The following is a 19,936-nucleotide window of genomic DNA, read 5'->3' as shown; positions in this document are numbered from 1 at the left end:
CAAAAAGTCACACAGATGACATTTTAGAATTAACAAAACTTCCAAAGCAATTTTTAACTAGTCATAGCCATCAAATAAGGGTAAATGTTTAAATCATGGTTTTAATGCCTCATGAGATCTACTTCAAAAAACGGCCCTGGGGAGGTAGTATTTATGTAAAGTTAAGATTCTATGAGTAATTTTTGTAATATGTTTAAAATTCAGATCTAAATATCTCTGAAAAGCAATAAGTATCTTTCCAGCATACTGATTTATTTAAATACTTCAGCCTCTGAATTAAAAATAGTGGCTAATTAGAATGATCACTTACTTCTGCTTAATTCAAAAAAGTAAACATGGTAAAACATTTTGACCTTAGTGGTGGTGGGGGTGGTGGGGGGCCCAGTTTCCAGAAACTTGAGTATGCCTAATCCAAATGGATTAGAAATTACTGAGAGAAATAAACATAGTAATGAGTCAGACATGTTATAAGTCTTAAATCAGAAAGTCAGCTCATATGCATTCTAAACAAGACAAGCAACATTAGAGATGTTGCTGTGATGGAGGCAAATTCAAGTTGAAAAGTTTCTTACCAAACGTAGTCTACTTGTATATCAACTTTAGAATATTTAAGACTCTGCACTCTATTACATCACAACATTGTTTATTATGTGAATTTTTTACAATACAACAAAAAAATACAGAAATGCAATATATGGATACAGCTAAATGCAGAATGGTGACTTTTTTCTCTTTAATAGGCCATGATGCCCATTTCTAATAAAATAAAGAGACTGCATATAGGTAGAAACAGGTTGGTCGTTAGCTTCACAATTTGCCTAGAAATGATCTATAAATGCATTTTCCCCCTGCTACTTACCATAAAATGTAAAAAGGGAGTTAAAGGAAAGTTTCCTTGTTGGTTCCTACCATATGAAAGATGCTATATTCTATTTTAGCAGGGCCAATATATGGAAAATAACTAAATTAAATGTTATTACAAAAATGAAGCAGTAATGAAATTCTGACTAAAGAGGGCACTAAATGAGAATAATATATATTTAAAGAATCCAAAACAAACAAAAAAGAGGTTGTTATAAAAAAGCTCTAGGTGCACTGTAAGCATATAGGTTTTTTTTCCATGTGTATTTTTAAACAATGGAAGTGTCAAAAAATAGGGTCAACTGTGTTAGACTAAATTACATTATTGTATAGGCTGCATTGAATGGAACCTTTGTATTATAATTATCATAGAGAAGCATAGTTTGCATCATATTATGGCAATTTATCCTCGATGAAAACCTTCAAGAGTCCTTTTATTTTGGAATATCCTGTAAACAATCAAACCACCAGAACATGATTGTACAATAGTAAAATGTTCTCTTGCATTAAATTGAAGACGTCTTTTTAATAAAAATTAAAAAAAAGGAAAAGAAAATGTAGAAAGGTACTTAGAGCTGTTACTAAGTACACAACACCCTAGACAATTCAAGGCATCTTAATCTCCATCAAGAACAACAACAAAAAAATAATTTTTGTCATGCTGTTAAATCCATCATTATGGATAAAACTGGTGCAAATTGGTCAAACGGATCCAACAAACACTGATGTCCAAGCTGGCATATTGGCAACTAATACATAACTGGTGGTCAAAAGAAAGTTTAAAAGATCTTCCCTTTCTTCTTGTTCTTTTCCAAGGTCCTGAGTGATTAGAAGAAAACAACTGAGATGAGTGACCATGTTATAAATATGAAAGACAACATATGGTAGCAATTGCTAACCAATTACATATGTTAGATTTTCAAACACTACTTTTTCCATTAAAAAAAATTGTAAGATGTAAACTATGAAGACAATGCTACTCTATATTAGTACTTTCAACCAAATATTAAACAAAATTTCAGGATAAGCATTAAAATATAGCAAAGCCATCTTAATAATTTTAATATTGAGAACAGTTCTTCCCAAATGAAGTAGCATACTTTGAAAAACTTCGGCTAAGGGTGGTGCCCTTTTCTTCTACTGCTATTTGCATTATGAAGTACCTTTGCTTTTCCAAATATATTTTTCATCATCTTTGAGCAAAAAGTTAATATATACTAAAATTGAGGAGGAACAGATTAACTGCAGTAGAAATCAGATATACATCATCATATCTTAAGCAGTTTATCTTAAAGAAACCATTTAATACAATTAAAATACCCCTAAATGTATAAACACCTTTGTAGTAGCACTGTTCTCTATGTATACCAAAACCTGAAAATAACCATTATGTCCAACAACTGGGGGGAGGGAGGTAAGAAATCAATGAAGATGAGTAAACTGGAGAGAACATTATTGTGCTGTTAAATTGTAATTATAAATTATAGAGTAAGTTATGGAAAATGTACTGGAAAAATACTGTTATAGTACACTAATGAATCCATCCATATAAAAAACCCCATGAAAACAACTGTGTGTGAGGATGCATTATAGTGGGTGAGAACTTCTAACATAGTATTCTAATGTTTTTTAAATAGGGAAATAATTATTTAAAACATTAGTACACATATTTCTTAAGAATTTGATATGAGTTACCTTGAAGAGTTCTGTTGTTCTAAAATACGTTGTTGAGCTTCCCAGTTTGCTTTCTCCTCCTCAAACTGACGACGTTTTTCCTCTAATTCTTTATGCTGGGCTTCCAAATTCTTTTTCATTTGCTCATGGCGTCGCTGCAGCTAAACCACAGTATGATATATAATAAAAACTGTTTAAGAAATCAGAGGCAGAAAAATGTTCCATCCAGGCGTCCTAATGTTAAGAGTATGAACACTGAGACATATTGCTATAAATTCAGAGTGCCACCTGAAAAGCACTGCTGAGGATTCCTCCTGTAGGACCTGCCACCCAAAGTACCAGTGACCCAAGAAAATAATCTTGGGAGACAGAAAAAAAAAAAAAAGCAACAAACTTACAGTTGTGTAGTACTTTATAATGGACAATTATTATCTTATTATCTCATTTTTCTTTAGTCACAAATATGTTGGAGGCTGAGCAGGAAAAACATCATTGCTTCCACTGTACAGATGAGGAAATAGTTGCAGAATTTAAGTGACTTGCTCAAGATCACTAGCCAGAAAGTGACAATACCAGGACTTGAACCTAAGTCTCCTAATTCCAAGTTCAGAAAGCTGAGACAGGGGGAAAGAAAGAAGTTAATTAAGGACCTAAGAGCCCCAAGATCCCAGTAATGGGTAATGTCCCCTAATTCTTGTAAAGGAGTGGTTCTCAAACACTGGTCTTCATAGGAATCATCTGGGGTGCTTTTTAAGAAAACAGAAACCTGAACTCATATAGATATACTGAATTAGAACCTCTGGGTCCATAAATACAAGTTATAAATAAGCTCCAGTGATTCTAATGCAGATAATCCATACTACACTAAGAATCAATGCTGTAAATAAAGACTGCTGACTGAGAGATGGGGAAACATTCATGCAAACTACCTTCACAGCCAAAAAGCTTAAGTCTAAGGAATCATTAGGTAAATAATAATTTCACTAAGAAACTAGTCAATCTATTCTGAATAGTCAATAAACAAACAAAAAAAGTTTAGATTAAATCCTACTATACCAAATGCCCAAGGATTATTCAAAATCTTCAGTTGTCCAAAAATTATGTTCTATTAAATACTTATTGGTGAGTTAACGTCTTGAATTTGGATAATTCTGCACACAATTTTTCTTATTTTACAAATCCACAAAAACTTCGTATTTATTATACTGCAAACACTTCAAGTAATTCCTAGAAAAGAAAATCACCTAAGATACATTTAAGCAAAGATGAGTCAATTCTGAGGTAAAATCTTCCTGAGGATGGCAAGTTAGTAAGAAAATAGGAACATAAGAACATGCTTCCAGTTATTTTTAAATACCAGGGAATCATGCACATACAACTGATGCTGTATACTAGTTACTTCTAGTATTAGGAAAGAGAGGGCCACAACAAGGGAAAGACTTTAAATGAGCTGATATGGCTGTATTTCTTAAGCTGCGCAATAGGCTCACAGACATTCATTACTCGTAAACTTACATTTACATACAAATAAGTAATTATATTTTGTGTCAACTGCATGTAAATAAAAATCCCTTACTCTCAAGAAACCCCTTGGGTCAAATGTGTATTGACATTGAGAATTTTTCACATATTAAGGAGGCAATAACTACTTAGGAGAAGGTATGTAATGTTTAAAAACACCTCCTGGGCTATCTGGGTAACAACTGTAATCGAATACCTTGTTTTTTGCTGTAAAATGTGAAAATATTCACAATAAGCAGGATAAAAACTTATAGTTCACACTGCATTTTTCATAGCCTTTATGCTTTTGAAATTGTGGAAAACAGGATTATGGACCTGTCTTGTGATTAATAGGAAATTTAAGCGTTAAGTGGGTTCAAATACTGGCTTATGACTATGTAGCACTGACCAATTTAATTATCCTTCCTCTGATCTATGAGAGGCAGATGAACAGTAATACCTACCTTGTAGGGCTATAATGTGGATTAAATAACATAATACACAAGAGGTGTACTGCACCTGACACACTGTACTGCTAGGTGTAAGTGACTATGCCCACAAATATTTCCAGCAGAAAGAATCTGAGGATAAACTGTATTAAGCAAGGCTAAAAGGGTTTCTTACTTTTAAAAAAATCTATATGTTTATATACATATTTATATGTCATGATGCTTTTCAAACTTATTACCACAGTTATGTTGGTAAGCACATCCTGGGGTGGAGAGTTTAACAAAACAAGAGGAATGAGCACACTTAATTAGATAGGCTTAGAGTATAGGGGGAAACTTGGCTCAGATCTCTTCACAGGTCCCTTTCAATACTAAGATTCCATCTTTCAAAAAATAATTTCTCAAAACTTCTCTTGCTATTCAGAGTAATTATGAAAATTCCTGAAGGAGTCTTTGGCTACTGTTCCACAATTGCCTGTTTTATAATACTTAGGAACAGTTCCTAAACTATGTCTACATCAAATTAAGTTGAACTGTATCTAGATTTTTTGATGAACTCTCATTATGGAGATAAACCAGTTGATTATTATTACTTTTCCCCCTCCTTTGGATATGGATTTTCATATTATGCCATTAGTGAGGAGGTACAGACTCAAAAGGTATACTTAAATGACATGCTGATAAATAAAGAGCAAAAGACTCCAAAATATCCTCTTGATTATTTTAATTATTCATATTATAATAATAAGAAGAGAGATTCTTAATTAATTCTTAAGTAAGGGTATATGCCTGCACATTTTGGTTGGCTTAATGATTAGGAGGTCACTACTACTAGCATTTAATGGCAGGTAACAGGGATGCTTTCCTACAGGCTCAGTAGTTTTAAACCAAGAGGAATTCTTCTATATGCCTACTGAATTAAACTCACAACAAATATGATAATAGTGAAGATTTTTATAAGAAATTACAAGAAAAGTTTAGTAATGTATGAGAAATGTAGAATAAAAACTTTCCTCAAAGTTATTGGATATTGATGCTATGCACTCTATCAATGGATTAGAGTGCTTTTGGTTATATCTTTAGTCAAAAAAGGTTTCAGTGTATTATTCAATAATTACAAAAGCAATAAGATCAACTCTAAGGATATAAGGAAGAGCTCTGAACATCTTTTTAATATATTTAGATAAAAACATTATTGATGAAGACACAGAAAAGGGATCTTGCTAAATTTTATCACTAGAGATTGTTTTAAAAATATTTGTTATTGTCATTCTATATGTTTAAAGACAATTATTATTTTATAATTTTTACTATAATAACTAATTTATATTGAGCAAACCTAATACTGAAATCACTTATTCTGGGCTATGAGTTTTCTTTGACTGTTCTCAGACATCTATCAAAACTATTCAAGGGATTCATACCTTAAATATATATATCTTTCTCCATCTTTTCTTGTCACTTTAATAAAGGAAATTTCTCCAATTTTTTTTCTTTTTAATTAATAGAAACTACATGTAAGTCTCAACATCACGATGATTTTAAGATAGCACCATTGTGCCCTGATACTTTGGCACCACTGTACCCCAGTATTAGGAATTAATTTGATATATATTATAAATAAGGTCCAACTTGTTCACAAGAATAATATTCCCTCATTTTCTCCCTTGCCATTGTCCATTTTATTCAGGCATGCCCTTAGTTCAATTAAGGTATTTCTCATCACATATAAATTTATTCAATTATTATTCTAATTAGTTTTTAATTTTACATCAATTCATAACTCTGATCTTCAGTTTTTAAATATTGCTTATGTAGAATGGCTTATATTTTGTTTTTCGTAAATCAAAAAAGTTTTTCATTGCTCATTATAACTCTTAATAATTCATTATAAGTATTCTGACTACTTTATATTAGGTCTCCCACCTAGCATACTGTGTCCAAGTCCTTACATATTGAGTATATATTATTTTATAATAAACGTAACACTTTTTGATTTCTCCATTTTATTACACTAGTGCATGAAATTAATTTTGAAAAAAAAAATGCAAGCAGATAGTTTATATTATTATTTTAAAAAGAATACTATGTCTGTAAGAGATGGAATATTAGACAAATTACCTCAGCTTCAGAGTCCTTCAGTTTTTGAACTTTTTCTTTGACCTTCATCTCAAACACCTGCTCCATCTCCATTTCCATCTTCTTCATCTTGGCTACATGCTCCCTCCTTTCTTCTTCCATTTGTGCCAGAGGGCTCCTGTCATGAACATTAAAAATAATCATTAAACATTTGTAAATGAAAATTGTAATACCAAAGTCTGAAAGAACTAAGGACACACATGAAATTCTACAGACACCATTATTATTTATATGTACCAAAATAATTTTTGAAATATTTGACTTACAACATTTTAAGTGACACACAACATGGATTCTTTTATGTACAAATGGGTTATAAGATCCTTAGAAACTTTAAAATTTTAACCTAAAACTTCCTTCTGTGAGGAGTCACATATAAACTTCAATCACTAGTTAATAATTATTATAAGACCTAAAATAACCAAAGCAACTATGAGATGGCTCTTTGTTAACATCAACTGTAATGATACACAAAATGAACTGTAGAAGGAAAACAGAAAGGAAACATTCTCCAAATACATTCACAAAATGGAAAAATAGAAAAAAATTAATTTTGCATTTTCTTTAAAGAAAAATTGAAATTGTGAAAAAAGAAACTGAGTTAATACATGAAGTATATTTTTAGTTCCACTAAAATTTCAGGTATTATAATCTCTGCAATAACTACTGCATCACAATTACATTTTACTACAAAAATTCAAACTATCTGATAACTGAACTGATAATGCTTAAAAAAAAACAAAACAAAAAAAAACCCCAAAACACTACCAGTCAATACCTAGAATACTGTTCAGGTATGCAGAATATTTCTAGGCCTCTTACAATTTTAATGATTTTTGAAATTTCATTCTACTTCATTCAAATATTTCAGTGTTTTAAGTCTTTAACATGTTCAGTGCCTTAAACACATACACATGTGCATGAAATAATGACCAAATATTTTAAAATTCATTTTTGAAATGCCAGAAAATAGGCATTAAGCACAGTTAAATAAAAAAGCTTATTTTAGTTTAACTTGGACATTAAAGTTCATGAGCTCAAATCTCTCTGCATAATTAGGTTACCATTTTTCACATAATGAAAATATTTACAGGTAAGTTTTATTTTAAAGCTAGCACATTTAAACATATAAGAGAATGCCAAAATATCCAGGGGAGAGTGAAAAGTGGGCTCTGTTGTTTTGAGGCTATCTGAAAATTATCGAATACACTGAAGCACATTGAAAGAAGGCAAACCCTTCTCTGAAAACAGGCTTTGACCACTGAGTTACACATCTTAAATGGGTGATTTTATCTCAAGTGTTTTTTTTTGTTTTTTTTTTTAATTTCCCCATAATTTAAAAAGCTAAACACCTTAACCTTGTTGTGACACACTCTTATGGTGACTTCTCTCATTAGGTTGAATATTTCTGACCATCCACAGCACTCTTCTTTCCTATCAAGGAGGAGCAATACTCTATATACTAAATAAGTAAACAGGACAGAATATCAGCTATTACCAATATTTCTTAGCAAAAAGGGAGAACAAAGATGTACTGCTGTGATCAAGATGATTTGTTTATAAAGTGTAAACTAGAATGTTATTTAACTCAAGGATATTTCTTTCCAAAAGAAAACTTACTTCTATCTGCAGACCTGTAGTGTATGTTATCAATTAAACTAAGCAGAAGTTATGAAAATGAACTAAACCACACATACTAACTTAGAACAAAAGCCTGCATTTATAAAGCAGGAAATTTTGTTGAAGGAAATTTTCAAGGGTAATATCATTATTTCATTAAAAGATGATGAGAGCCAGGTGTGGTGGTGCTTACCTATAATCCCAGCTACTTGGGAAGCTAAGGCAGGAGGACTGAAAAGTTTTAGATCAGCCTGGGCAAATTAGTGCGGACCCTTTCTCAAAATGTTAAACAATAATAAAATAAAGGCTGGGAATATAGTTCAGTGGTAGAGTGCTCACTGGATTCAATTTTCAGTACCACCACAAGGAAAAAAAAAATCCTTCTTAATATTTCTCATACTAATGGCAGGTATTTTTAAACTATTTTTTTATTTTTTATGGTACTGGGGATTGAACCCAGGGGTACTTTGCCTGAGCTACAGCCCAATGCTCTTTTTTAAAAATTTGAGACAGAGTCTCATTAAGTTGTACAACTTGCAACCCTCCTGCCTCAGTCTCCCTAGTCACTGGGAATATAGGGGTGTACCTCTACACCCAGCTAATGGCAGGTGTTTTTAAAACACAGGGATCTCAGATCTCTTGGGCAGAGAGTCGGTGACTGCCCTGAAGCAGCATCCCAAAAGATGTGTGCTTGAGTTCATTTTTCTGATTAGAGGACCCAAAGCTTTTGTTAGCTTTTCAAAGTGTTTCTAACTCCACTTCCCCCAACCCTCCCAAAAAAATCCTTGTTAGACTCTATAGAATAATCTAGTAACTATTCTTGAATTGACAGTCTTTAAATAATTGAATATGTATACTTAAGCAACTTAGATTATCTAACAATATAGCCATGATTCAAAAACAAATATTTCAATATTGTAAATAAATTAATTAGGACTTGAGAGAATCATAATTATTTTAATGTTAAATACATATTCCTACTTATAATAACCTATCTATAAAATACTAATTTTACTTAACTGGAAAGAAACAGGCAATTCACATAAAGAATTTACAGTAATCCATACATATTAAAGGCTACCAGTTTACAAAGAGTAAACCTTTTGTCACCTCAATTATTATTTACATAACTATTGAGGAAAAATATGAAACTACACAGAAACATTTAATGACACTTTGAAATCTACTTTTGAATTCATATTTTAAATATTAAGAATCTACACAGTAAAACTGCTTATATCTTTGGAAAAATAAATAATCCTTTACATGCCTTCCAACTGCATCATACCTAAAAGAATAAAAAATGGAGAGATTTAAAACAACACAAAAAGCAGCAAATAAAGGCAAATGTATAGCTTTGAGAATTAAGTAAGGTATATGCCCTAAGTTAAAATCTCATGATAAAATCTGTTAAAATTTATTCCCCAAATTCTATTGTTAACAACTATTCCCACATCATTATGAAATTATGCTATGCAATTATCTTCTGACAGACTGTCCAAAGTTCCAAACCTATTAAATATGTGTACTTTTCAAAGAAATCTAAATAGTTGATGTATGAGATATTTCTTCAGCCTTGTAAAAATACTTGATCTCTGATCACATGAACTGCTATTCAAATATTATGAGAAAAGTTCATGCATATCTAAATTAAATTTTTAAATTCTTCAATGTTTTATATTAGTATTCTACTTCCAGTCATCTTTATTAAAATATTTTTAAACTGTAATACAAAAATTATGCTTATAATGTAGAAAATGTAGAAAAAAAGGATCATTTTTTGTCATCACACTTAGTATTATTTCTTTTTCACCAACTAAAACTATCTGATAACTGTAAAAATCATTTAAGTTTTATTACTGCCTGTCTGTTTTTTAATGGGAAATTCCTCTACCCCACAGATACACTAAAAGCTTATGAACCCAAACTTGTCAAAGAAATTAATAGCAACCCAAAGAAATGAAAAAGTCTCATAAAAGGAAAAGAAAAAGGCTATCGTGTAACCTGAATATCAAATTAAATTCCCAAAGATATAATTTAGTTCCTTTCAGGGTTCTCTTTAACAGGGTTAGAATTCTTTAAAACCACCAGACAATTCACCCTTTGGGTGACCAGTAACAGAATCACAGCAAGGGCCACATGAAGCTGACTCAGCGAAGTTCTACCGGGCTTATATTTCATGATCCATATTTCATTCAAATTATGTGTGTGGTCTTCCTGAAGAATACATTAAGCTTGTACCATTTAATACTTTTGCTCCAATGGTTAATTAGACACTATGTATTTGACACATTGTAGTTTGCTCATAAAATTTTCCAAAGGAATTTCATTTTAACTGAGACGAACAAAAATTTCCAAAAATTTTGGGAAACAATATTTGTCAATATTTTATTTTGCCAAATGAAAGCATTAAAACCAATCATAAACAAAATAAAACCCCAACTATTATAATTATATTTTTATAAAAAAACATTTAAACAGAGTGAAGGACATAATTGAATAAATTTAATTTTAGGGGGAAACTTCTATAATTGAAAACCTTTTCATGAAGAGTTCTGAGGATTAGTTTTGGAACCTATATTTTTATTCATTTTTAGGAACTCGGTTACTTGTAAAGTTATCCGAAGACCAGATGTGAAGAAGGCTATAGAAAACAGAGAAATAACTGACAAGCAGGAAAGAAATAACAGGATGTGCCCCCAAACTTGGAGTGTTATCAGCTGTCTTAATTAGTGCCCATGATAGACAAGAGTTCAGAAAAAGTGTCACCAATAAATCATGATTTTTAAGTAAAAGGTACAAGAAAGATAAAGGAAGAAAGCAGAAGATAAAACTCTAAAAAGCAGATTAGAAAAAAAAGGATAGCTCTCCTTAATGGGGTTCATTTCCTTTCTTTAAGGAGCTCTGCAATCTGGATATGGCACTCTTCTCCTCCCCACCCCCCTTTTCTTTACAACCCCTTGTTGAATGTGTTTGATAGGGGAGGTCTCCCTTTCTGTGGCTTCCAACCACCTACCACCCCCCACTACCCCCATACAGGAATGCGTAAGATGCACTCTCCCTGAGGATTTAAAAAGTACCAAAAATCTTTGTTAGATACAGGTAATACCTGGCTAGATATCAAGACAGTATGTCTTTCTTGAGTCTCTAGAGAGCTTTAGACAAGCTAGTATTTGACTAGAGAAGCTCAGCTACCTTTCAGCGTTTAACCACAAGTTCTCATTCTTAAGTCCTTCCAGAACAATTGTTCAAGGACCAATTTTCAGATATGCAAAACAAATATATTTTTACTTTTATTCCACAGTTCAGCACACTGTTTACCTAAAACTGTCTCAGAAATTAAATGATAAATTAATCCACCTTACCATCCAATGCCTAACATTTTTTAAATAATTCAGCTTATATTCTAAACCAAAATATGAATTTTTTCTTCTTTTTTGGGGGGAAACTGGGGATTGAACTCAGGGGCACTTGACCACGGAGCCACATCCCCAGCCCTATTTTGTATTTTATTTAGCAACTCGCACTGAGTTGCTTAGTGCCTCAACATTGCTGAAGCTGGCTTTGAACTTGAGATCCTCCTGCCTTAGCCTCCTGAGGCTCTGGGATCACAGGCGTGCACTACCACATTTGGGGACGACATTAAATTTTGAATGCCATAATAGATCTGAAGTAATGGCAGAAAAACAAAAAAAAGGAGTATTTACCTTAAAAGTAAAGTGATCTTAATGATAACTATTCTCTTTCCTCAAAAACCTTATCTGCTAAAAGATGTTTAATTTCTAACTGGAATTCTATTAAATGCGTGGTACATGGATTATTAAGATGATGGCAAATGAACAGAAGAGAAACACGATTAAGAAACAAAATTTAAAAAAAATTCCTCCAACAATTAAAAAGCAATATATAAAACTATCAAAAAAAAACTTAAAAAATTTTCTGTTGTTATGCACAGGAAACTCTATCCAAATTTTCTAATGAGTACTAAGAAGAAATCTGATGAAAATGAAACAATATGATTATTTATGATATAAGGAATACCTTCTGTGGAGGAAAAAGCATATATACTTACTTCGTAAGCTGCCCTTTATTCTTGTTGTTATCAACTCCATTATAAGTCACAGCTGCCAGTTTTCTGCTTCTGTAGTTCTCATAGTGTACATTATTAGTGACATCTTTCAAGTCCTGCATGTGTGTTCTATCATAAACAAATAGGAAGAGTTTGCTTTTATTAATGCAAATTCAAAATTTTACCAAGACAAAAATTTCATACTTAGAGCAAAAGATTATTCTTAATGAAGATGGTTTTCATCTATCTTTATTTATACTTAAAGCAGACCAAGATAAGATACACCAACTTAACCAACAGAAATTTAGATTCCAAATGAAATTTTAAGAGTCACAAATCCAGTTTCTGAAGGATGAAATGAGTATTCACCTTAACGGTATATATTTAAATTTATAAAGAAGGGAAAGATTAGCCATTACTAAAGCCCAAAACCTTACATAAATTGCTTTTCTTTAAGCAATTATTACTAAGGCAATACTACTTGAGTTTTTGATAGATTAATATATAGGAACACTTCAGATCACATATCAAGTTGTTTTCAAACTGAGGAATCAATTTAGAGTAAAATTTCTGTTTATTCAAACTCTCCAGTGATGAGCTATTTTGGTTAAATGAATTTTTGCTTGCTGTATTTGTATCATATATAAAATCAATACGTAGGAGATAAACTATACAATTTATATGAGATGATTTCATCATTCTTTAAAGATTAGAGTTCACTGAAGATACTCTGAAGCGGATCTACTGATATTATTTAGCAACACAGTGCTCTTCCATATATGTGATATGGCAGTACTGTATCATTCCATCTTTTCTTTTCTCATCAACCCTTTGAATTTCTTGCACCTGCCATCTTCCATCCTTAATATTTTACCACATTTCTCTTTTGGAAGATAAATCTAAAGCTATGCTATTTTCATATTTCCTTTTATCCAGAGAACATGACTGATCACTTCACTACCCAACTTTTTTTTTTTTTTTTTTTTTTTTGTGGTGCTGGGGATTGAATCCAGGGCCTTGTGCTTGCGAGGCAGGCACTCTACCAACTGAGCTATATCTCCAGCCCTACTACCCAACTTTTTGAAATACTCTCAGAATGTAACATTTAATTATTCTGAATCATCTCCTACTTTGACATTTCCATAAGGTACTTAGTGTACTCACCCTAGCCCTAAGTGGGTTTTCCACAGTCTAATCTCAATACTCTGTCCCTTGATAATTCATCCTCTCTTTAGCCATGACAGTTACATTTAAAGTTCCACTGCCCTCCAGTCAAGTCAGAGAGCTCTCAATTCCTGGCATATTGGTAGGTGAAACTCATGCTAATTTGTCTCTTCTTCAAAGAGTTCCACTTTCTCTTGGAAGTCTTCTTCCTGGCCTTGAAGTTAAGGCACTTCAACTCATGACAATTTTGTACTTGGTTGTTACATCTTCTGGGGACCAATATAAGTCATAGGCAATACTATCTTACCTCTTCAACTATAGTATAAAACCCCTTTTACCAAAAACATGCTATTTCTTTCGTGTCCTTACTATAGGTAAATAATAGTAACTTCAAAAACACCTGACAACTAAAGAATGAAGCTAAAATATAAATAATGTTGACTTTTGGGATAAATTACTGTTACCAGTTTCTCTAAACAGAGAATAAAAAAAGCTATGGCAACCAAAGAATATTTTATAATTTTCATTATTATACATCACATGTCAGTGTATCACTGAAAAATCTTTAAAGCATTTGAGGAAAAGTACTTAGAGTACTGAAATACAAAATACTTGAAATATAGATGTATAAAATAAAAATAGGGGAACTCATTGTTAAGCAACTTGTGTGTCATTTATCATTTTAGGTAATAAAAGATTTTCCTTTTTACTAAGATAATCTTTTATATGACTGCATAATTCTGACTTGTTTTTTGGTGGGAGGAATACCAGGATTGAATCCAGGGCCTTGCATGTGCTAGGCAGGTGCTCTATCACTGAACTGAGCCCTTAACTTTTACCAGATATAAAAGTCTTTATTTCTATTTAATCATGTTTCACTTTATCCTTTTAAGATTCAACTCAATCCTCCATTCTTAAAATAATTTGATAATTAGCTATACAGTTTTCCCTACTTTCAGGAATGTCTTTTCCATTTTCCATTGCTGATATCAAAGTGTTCTTCTCTTTTGTTTTTCCTTCTTGCTGTTATTTCTGTACCACCCATTCCCACACCCTAAAATATTTGGTACATTTTCTTCCTCTCGTTTTCCTTGATTTGCCTGCAGCAACCAGTTCTCTTAATTTGTAAAATGACACTTCTTTGACGTTGAATCTTTCTTAGAAGCAATCACTGTGCCTCTTTGGTCTGCAAGATTTAAATTACTTGGGGTTTATAGACATCTGCAATATTAGTATTGATATTCCTTTCCTTTGAGTATCTATTCACTTGGTGTTTTTGTTTGGAAGATATGAGCTACAAAATACACATCTTTCTGATAGCGTATAATCTCAGATATTTTTATATATTTTCATACATGCATACTGTCTTGCTGCTTCATTGATTAAATATTCCTATAGACATGGTCAATTTATTATAGAGCACTATAATATTTTTAAACTAGGGAGTTCCCCTCACCAGCTACCAGGCTGTAAACATTCAAAGTAGTTTCTGGGCTGGAGGGTGTAGCTCAGTGGTAGAGCACTTGCTAGTTGGGAGATCCTGAGCAAAACAAAACTAAGTAGCTTCTGGATCAGTAAAATTAGCCTTCCCTTGGTAAGGGAAGATAATTGTTGATTATATATTTTCAAATATTTAAGAAAAATTTATAGAGTACCACTGTCAAGCACCACAGATTTAAAAACCAGAGGAAAAGTAATGGCAATGAATATTTATTAAACACTTCCTTCACATAGGCTGCCATGAGAGATTGCATTATTACCTCTTTTAAAGTCATATCTTAAGAATGGAAGAGAAAGAGAACTGCCTGTAACAGAATTGAAGCACTATATTATATTATGAAAATTCTGAGGATACCCTCTCATAATGTGAGGCCTAGCAATCCCAAAGGTTTAATCAATCTTATCCTCTACTTTCTACCAGAAACAAATGGTCATGTTCTCCTTTGAAGAAATACCAATTACATGCCAATTTCTTTGATTTCAAAATTTCTCTCGTTTACTTTTTTCCTAATGTACTTCTTGAGCTAACAGACCTCTTAAAATTTACTCCTCACTTGTTAAGACTAGACCTTTTATTATTCCATGATTTCTAATTATTGCCCATGTGTATATTACTATCTGTAAATAGCTCAAGAGTCCTATACAATGGGAAAGTGGGTGGTCTTTATTTCCATTTAATTATGAGGGACATAATTGTGGTTGAAGGAAGTCTGATGTGAGAGCCTGGAAAAGCAAGATGAAAGGGAGAACTGGTAAGAGGGGTCAGGTAGGGAGAGGAAGCAGTGTGTCTCAAGACAACACTGCATTTCATTCTGTGCCCTTTTCTGTTTCTTACTAATGTTTGTAGCACTATTCAACTATTTTTTCCTCTCTGCTGCTGCTGTTTTGTTTGTTTGTTTGTTTGTTTGTTTGTTGGAGGTGGGGTGGGGTAGTCTAGGGATTGAACCCAGTGTATCATGCATGCTAAGTCAGCACTTTAACACTAAGCTATGTCCCCAACCCTCCAGCTGCTGCTTTTCTAATTCAAGTCCCTGGGTCTCTAATCAGGATAACCTCAATATCCTAGGTTTGCTTTTCTTTCAGCAGGACTGAAATGCACAATTTAGGGCTGTTTTCTCACCAGGTAGGAAGACTGGTTTTGTTCACAGTGTTACTGTACGAAAACCGATCCACTCACCAGCTACTAAACTCTGCACCTTTTAACATACAAAGTACAGTTTTCCTGTCTATTCCAGTCCTCATACCTATTTTCAGTTTTAACCTCAACCCAATGTATGTTGATAAACAAACTGATTTTCTGTTGTATACTTAGTCACACAACTTATTTTGTATTTTTGCTAATGACTTTAACACCTTGGAGGAAGAATCTAAGGTGTCTCCATGAAGTACTTACTTCATCACTAAAATGAAAATACCAATTTAAATTAGCCACATTTATAGAAGCAAAAAGTAATCTGTACAATTCTAACTTTACTGAAAAAAAAAAAACTTGCTACTTTCAACACTGTTTGAACTTACCTTATCAACATATTTCTTAGAATTGTAAAATCACAATGTTCACCATTTTCAACTGTAAAAAAAAAAAAAAAAAAAAAAAAGACCACATATATTATTTCCACTAAACCCAATCTTTCCAAAGGAAATTTCACAGGAACTTCAGAGTAAAAACAATGAAAGAATATATATAACTGGTTAGATCAATTTTTCATTAAGGTACAACTCTAACGTAGTACTCAAAGGAATGACAAATAATTGCACAAAAAATATTACTTTTCTGTAGTTGAATCCTCAGTGATAGACAAGTAAACCTAATAAATGAGCCCTGTTGAAACAAACAATTCTAAAAATTTAAAAGGAAAAAGTATGTATTTTCTCACTGGTCAAGAATATATTTATTCTGTAACCAAATATATTTTTAAAAGTTAGTAGTCTGGATAAGGGGAGAGTCACTTCATAAAAACTTCCTTCAGAGGCTGAATTTGTGGTTCAGTGGTAGAGTGCTTGCCTAGCTTGTGTGAGGCCCTGGGTTCAATCCTCAGTACTACATAAAAAAGTAAATAAATAATATAAAGGCATTTTGTCCATCTATAATAACAACAACAACAACAACATCAAAAAAAGATAAAGAAAGCTCATAATTTCTAAAAAAAAAAAAAAAATTAAAAAATAAAAATAAAACTTCCTTCATAGGTAAACAGAATAAAAAGATGAGCCAAGAACTTTAAAATTCTTTATTTTAAAAATGTGTGTGTGTGTGTGTGTGTGTGTGTGTGTGTGATAGGAATGCTACTTGGAAGTGGGGGAAAGACTGCAAACCAAAGATATAATTTCTCTAGTGTATATTTCTAAGGCATACATAAACATAAGTTCTAAAGTCTCAGGACAGTAACTAAAGGTTCCCTGGGTCCAACAGAGAGATGGGAACAAAGGACAGGGTCACTGGTGGGATATCTAGAATGGACAATAATCTAGAATGATATCCTAAAATTCACAGAATTCTTCAAAGTAATGCCAATAAAGAGATAAAATAATCATGATACTAGTTTATTATAATACAGAGTACTAAGTATTAGATCAAACCGATATTACAAACATAAATTTGAGGAAACACTTGTATTGCTAATAGGTATTCTTAAGGTTTGCTTCTATAACATTTTATTGGCATTTAAAACCCTTTACAAAACTAAAACAAAGGATCTCTTAAAATAAAATTTTTCTGTAAAGATGTGATGTCAAAAAAAAAAGTGATTTCTGCTTTAAGGACTGAGTTTATAAATATTTTCAATCATTCTTCAAGGTTCATGACCCATCTGAGACTCAAATAAAAGTGATGGATCTTCTTTCCAAATTGTTTTATTTCAGAGATTTCATTAAAACTCTTAGAAGCAATCTTTTGGCCCTGAGTAAAGAAGTTCTAAATTATAAGAATGTTTTCAAACAAGAAAAAAGAAATTGACTTAATGATGAGGTGAAGATGACAAATGACTTCTAAAGTATTACAATGTTAGAATTTAATATACTTCCCTTAGTAAGACATAAGGTTTGAAATACAGAATGTACTTATGAGGAAAATGAGACTAAAGTTAAATGAAATCAGAACGATCCTTGAAAATCTAGATTGTTTCAATGCAGTACATGTATTATACTAAATATAAATACAAATTTTTATCACATTTATGAGATCTTACAAAAGTCATTCACTGAAGAAAACCTTACCTTCAGCCACACCCCAAGGATACTGCCTTCCTCTGACCCTTTTGCCATTAACTTCAATGATAGTATTACTACCTACCACAGCAAGAGGTAAACGGTCCTATAAAATAAAGTATTCTTGTTCAAATACATCTGTTAGTCCTCACAAATCCAAGAATAAAATCACATTAGTTAACAAATTAACATGGAAATTGATATAATTCAACACTTTTGTAGGCCATCAATAAATACTTAGTAAAGTGCCATATAGGATATTACCACTAAGGTAATCAGTGAATACAACTGTATCTTTTTTCTGAAAATTTAAAAATACTAAGGTAGATGTTATCAAATTATTTGCTAAACATCATTCCATACTGGGGGGAAATGGGTAAACAATATATTGGCATTTAGGGGGAAAAAAATGAAGCTTGTGATTAATTTTATCTGCCCTATCATAAACCAACACTAACAATACAATACTAGAAACAAGAAATATTTTATTTGCTAAACTCTAACTTCAAAATTTCATATCCAAGAAACTTGATTTGTGTTTACCCACATTAACTCAGAGTATAAAACTTCCAAAATTCTTGTTTGCTTCCAGAAACGCAAGTAGCTATTTTATAAAACCTCAAAAATTCTTCATTGGTCAGATAAAAATATTTCATTAATTCAAAGATAACTGGGTTATTTGCTTATATATTGCCATTATTTGGTATACCATTTTTAGGTCCAGGGTACTTAGAAAACAATAAATTAAAATACAGAAAATTTGTTGGTGTGGATTTTTGGGTTGGTTTTTATAAAAGGACCAACAAAATACATTTTGTCTGGCCCTTACAAACTAAAACATAATAGAATGGTTGGGCTAAGGATATAACTCCATGGTACAGAGCTTGCCTAGCATAACAGAGGCCTTGGATTAGATCCACTACAATCAATCAATCAATAACAGAAAAAATCCTCTCCCTTCTCATCACTCATTTCTTAAGGGGAAAAATTATATAATATGAAACCAGTTAACTGAAAACCATTTAAGAAAGGAATGTGCTATTCACCTATTTTAAGCAATGTCTCATTACATGTAACAGCTAACCTGCAAAGCTGAATTCGACATTAAACAATCTTATTTTATAAACCAATTCCTTAAAACATTGATATTTTGGGTCTTTCCCAAATATTTTCACACACATGTATATAAATGTATATGTATATATGCACATGTATATATTAATGAATCTACCTTTATCTTTTTAACCAGCTTATTTTCTTCTTCATCATCTGTTTCTGGAAATTCATATATTTTAATTTTATGTTCTTGAATTTCTTTCATTATCTAAAATGGAAGAAGTAGTTAGCAAAAGAGCTCCATACATAATTAGTATGTTGGCCCTATTTTTATTAAATATTTCTTGGATTTTACATGAGACCACAGCCTCTGGCCCTTTACTGTTTTTCAAAGATGTAAAACTGTAATTTAAAATTTTTACAATAGTATGCTAGTCTGTTTTTCTGGTACTGGGGACTGAACCCAGAGGCACCTTACCACTGAGCCACATCTCCCCAGACCTTTTTAGTTTTTGAGTCAGTCTCACTAACTTGCTAAGGCTGGCCTTGATCTTGCAATCCTCCTGCTTTAGCCTCCAAAGTTCTATTTTTCTTCTTTCAACTATAAAGTTGACATACAAAAACCAAAATCCAATTTCTTCAAAAATGTTAAAGTCACTTGGCTACAAAATGATGAGTTCCAAAATTACAAGATTCC

General features: G+C 32.1%; 1 protein-coding gene across 3 annotated transcripts in view; it reads right to left on the bottom strand.

Annotated features, from left to right (window-relative positions):
* Positions 1 to 626: 626 nt before the first annotated feature.
* Positions 627 to 19,936, bottom strand: part of Septin7 (septin 7) — a 93,752-nt gene continuing 74,442 nt past the window's right edge. For all 3 annotated transcript variants that reach the window (XM_047560316.1, XM_047560314.1, XM_047560315.1), the window contains exons 8-14: positions 19,415 to 19,507; positions 18,193 to 18,289; positions 16,495 to 16,546; positions 12,316 to 12,441; positions 6,606 to 6,741; positions 2,557 to 2,696; positions 627 to 1,680 (exon numbers count right to left, since the gene is read on the bottom strand). In XM_047560316.1, coding sequence (XP_047416272.1) covers positions 1,641 to 1,680; positions 2,557 to 2,696; positions 6,606 to 6,741; positions 12,316 to 12,441; positions 16,495 to 16,546; positions 18,193 to 18,289; positions 19,415 to 19,507 — 684 coding nt within the window. In that variant the 3' untranslated portion in view covers positions 627 to 1,640. The remainder of the gene's footprint in view (positions 1,681 to 2,556; positions 2,697 to 6,605; positions 6,742 to 12,315; positions 12,442 to 16,494; positions 16,547 to 18,192; positions 18,290 to 19,414; positions 19,508 to 19,936) is intronic.

The sequence above is a fragment of the Sciurus carolinensis genome, chromosome 8 (assembly GCF_902686445.1).
Source record: "Sciurus carolinensis chromosome 8, mSciCar1.2, whole genome shotgun sequence".
NCBI lineage: Eukaryota > Metazoa > Chordata > Mammalia > Rodentia > Sciuridae > Sciurus > Sciurus carolinensis.
This window is presented reverse-complemented; position numbering and strand designations above follow the sequence as displayed.